Source organism: Tachysurus vachellii, chromosome 1, assembly GCF_030014155.1.
Source record: "Tachysurus vachellii isolate PV-2020 chromosome 1, HZAU_Pvac_v1, whole genome shotgun sequence".
Classification (NCBI taxonomy): Eukaryota; Metazoa; Chordata; class Actinopteri; order Siluriformes; family Bagridae; genus Tachysurus; species Tachysurus vachellii.
Window position 1 is genome coordinate 691,346 of NC_083460.1, and position 1,440 is coordinate 692,785.

The following is a 1,440-nucleotide window of genomic DNA, read 5'->3' on the forward strand; positions in this document are numbered from 1 at the left end:
ACCTTCTTTTCAGATAGGTTTAAAATAAAATAAAATTGCAGTCTATGTCATGTGTGTTTGTTTTACATTAAACCATAAATCCTGTAATATTTTAACCTCATTTTGGGGTCATTTGATCAGAGATTCTACACGGACATTATCATTGGTAGGACTACAGCCATTATCGCTGGTAGTTTTTTATCCTACCGGTTTTCATAAATTTCCAAATTCTGTGCAATCTATTGGATGCTAGATCTACTGTCCAATCATCGTGAGCATAACTACATAGTATTAACCAATCAGAACGAAGAAAGGCGGGACGTGTCTGAATACGTGTGGGAAAACAAACGGAAGAGTAACCGCGAGCACAAACACAGCAATGCCAACCTAGCTTTCAAAGTTCATGCAGCTCTTCACGTCCGCGCTATAAAATTTGTTTACTAATTACTACGTTTTTGTTGTTTTTTTCGGCAAGATGGGGGTTCCAAAATTTTATCGATGGATATCCGAGCGATATCCGTGTTTGAGCGAAGTTGTGAAGGAGCATCAGGTTTGTGTTTATAAATGATGCTAGTTAGCTTTAGCACTTAGCATCCGGCTAACACTTTACCTCAGTCAGGGTTGTGTATGTTTACAGGTGTATTTACACACGATTGGTGATTCGTTTTAGCTAAAGAAGGCAGAAAGGACAATAAATTCGCCGTGGAAACATTGTGAAGTTTTAATTTCCAGCGCTTTAGTGTGTCAGTTAGTGAACAGTGAGGAATTCTGGAACAATCCCAAAGCGATGAGTGTTACAGCTGTAGGTCACTACATAGGGCGCGAGGGGAGGGAACAGTGCTTATGACAGGACATAAGGGTCATGTAGTCTATAGGTGTGACAAATAAACTGTGGTTTTTATCTCTATATAAATATAAACCACCTTTAATATATCTATAAATATAGTGTTTAATACTAAATCTAGGAGTTGTGTGTTAGAATTAGATTAACTTCATTATATAAAGTTTTATTTGTAAAACTGAGACGATTCAAATGGACTTTTTAGATGAGAGAAAATAAATGTATAATAGTTTATAATAAACTTTGAGTAATTTTATTCTCATATATCTATTTCTTTAATATATGTAGGTGTTTTTATATTCCAATAGGTTTATTCAGGTGTTCATTTAACTGGGAGCAAAATAGTCAGACTGTAAAGTAGAGATTTAACTCCAGGTTTTTTTTTGGTGTGCAGAAATTTTGGCACATTTCAAGTCAAATTTCTTGTGTTTTAATGGATTAAAGGATGGTGGTGTAAATCAGTCCAGTTTCACTTTTCAGTCACGTCAGAATACAATCTTGCACATGCCTTAAAACTTTGTTCTCTTTACAGACTGGTCTTTGGAGGCTGGTCTTTGGAGGCTGGTCTTTGGAGACTGGTCCAGCCCTGTCATTTTTTTATTTTATTTTATTAAAACAGA

The 1,440-nt window shown here is 35.6% G+C and overlaps 1 protein-coding gene across 3 annotated transcripts in view; it reads left to right on the forward strand.

Annotated features, from left to right (window-relative positions):
* Positions 1 to 344: 344 nt before the first annotated feature.
* Positions 345 to 1,440, forward strand: part of xrn1 (5'-3' exoribonuclease 1) — an 18,711-nt gene continuing 17,615 nt past the window's right edge. For 2 of the 3 annotated variants that reach the window (XM_060866996.1, XM_060866997.1), the window contains exon 1: positions 346 to 529. In XM_060866996.1, the coding sequence (XP_060722979.1) occupies positions 455 to 529 (75 nt within the window). In that variant the 5' untranslated portion in view covers positions 346 to 454. Of the gene's footprint in view, positions 530 to 1,440 lie in introns of all 3 variants that reach the window. The other variant, XM_060866998.1, reaches the window with a different exon arrangement.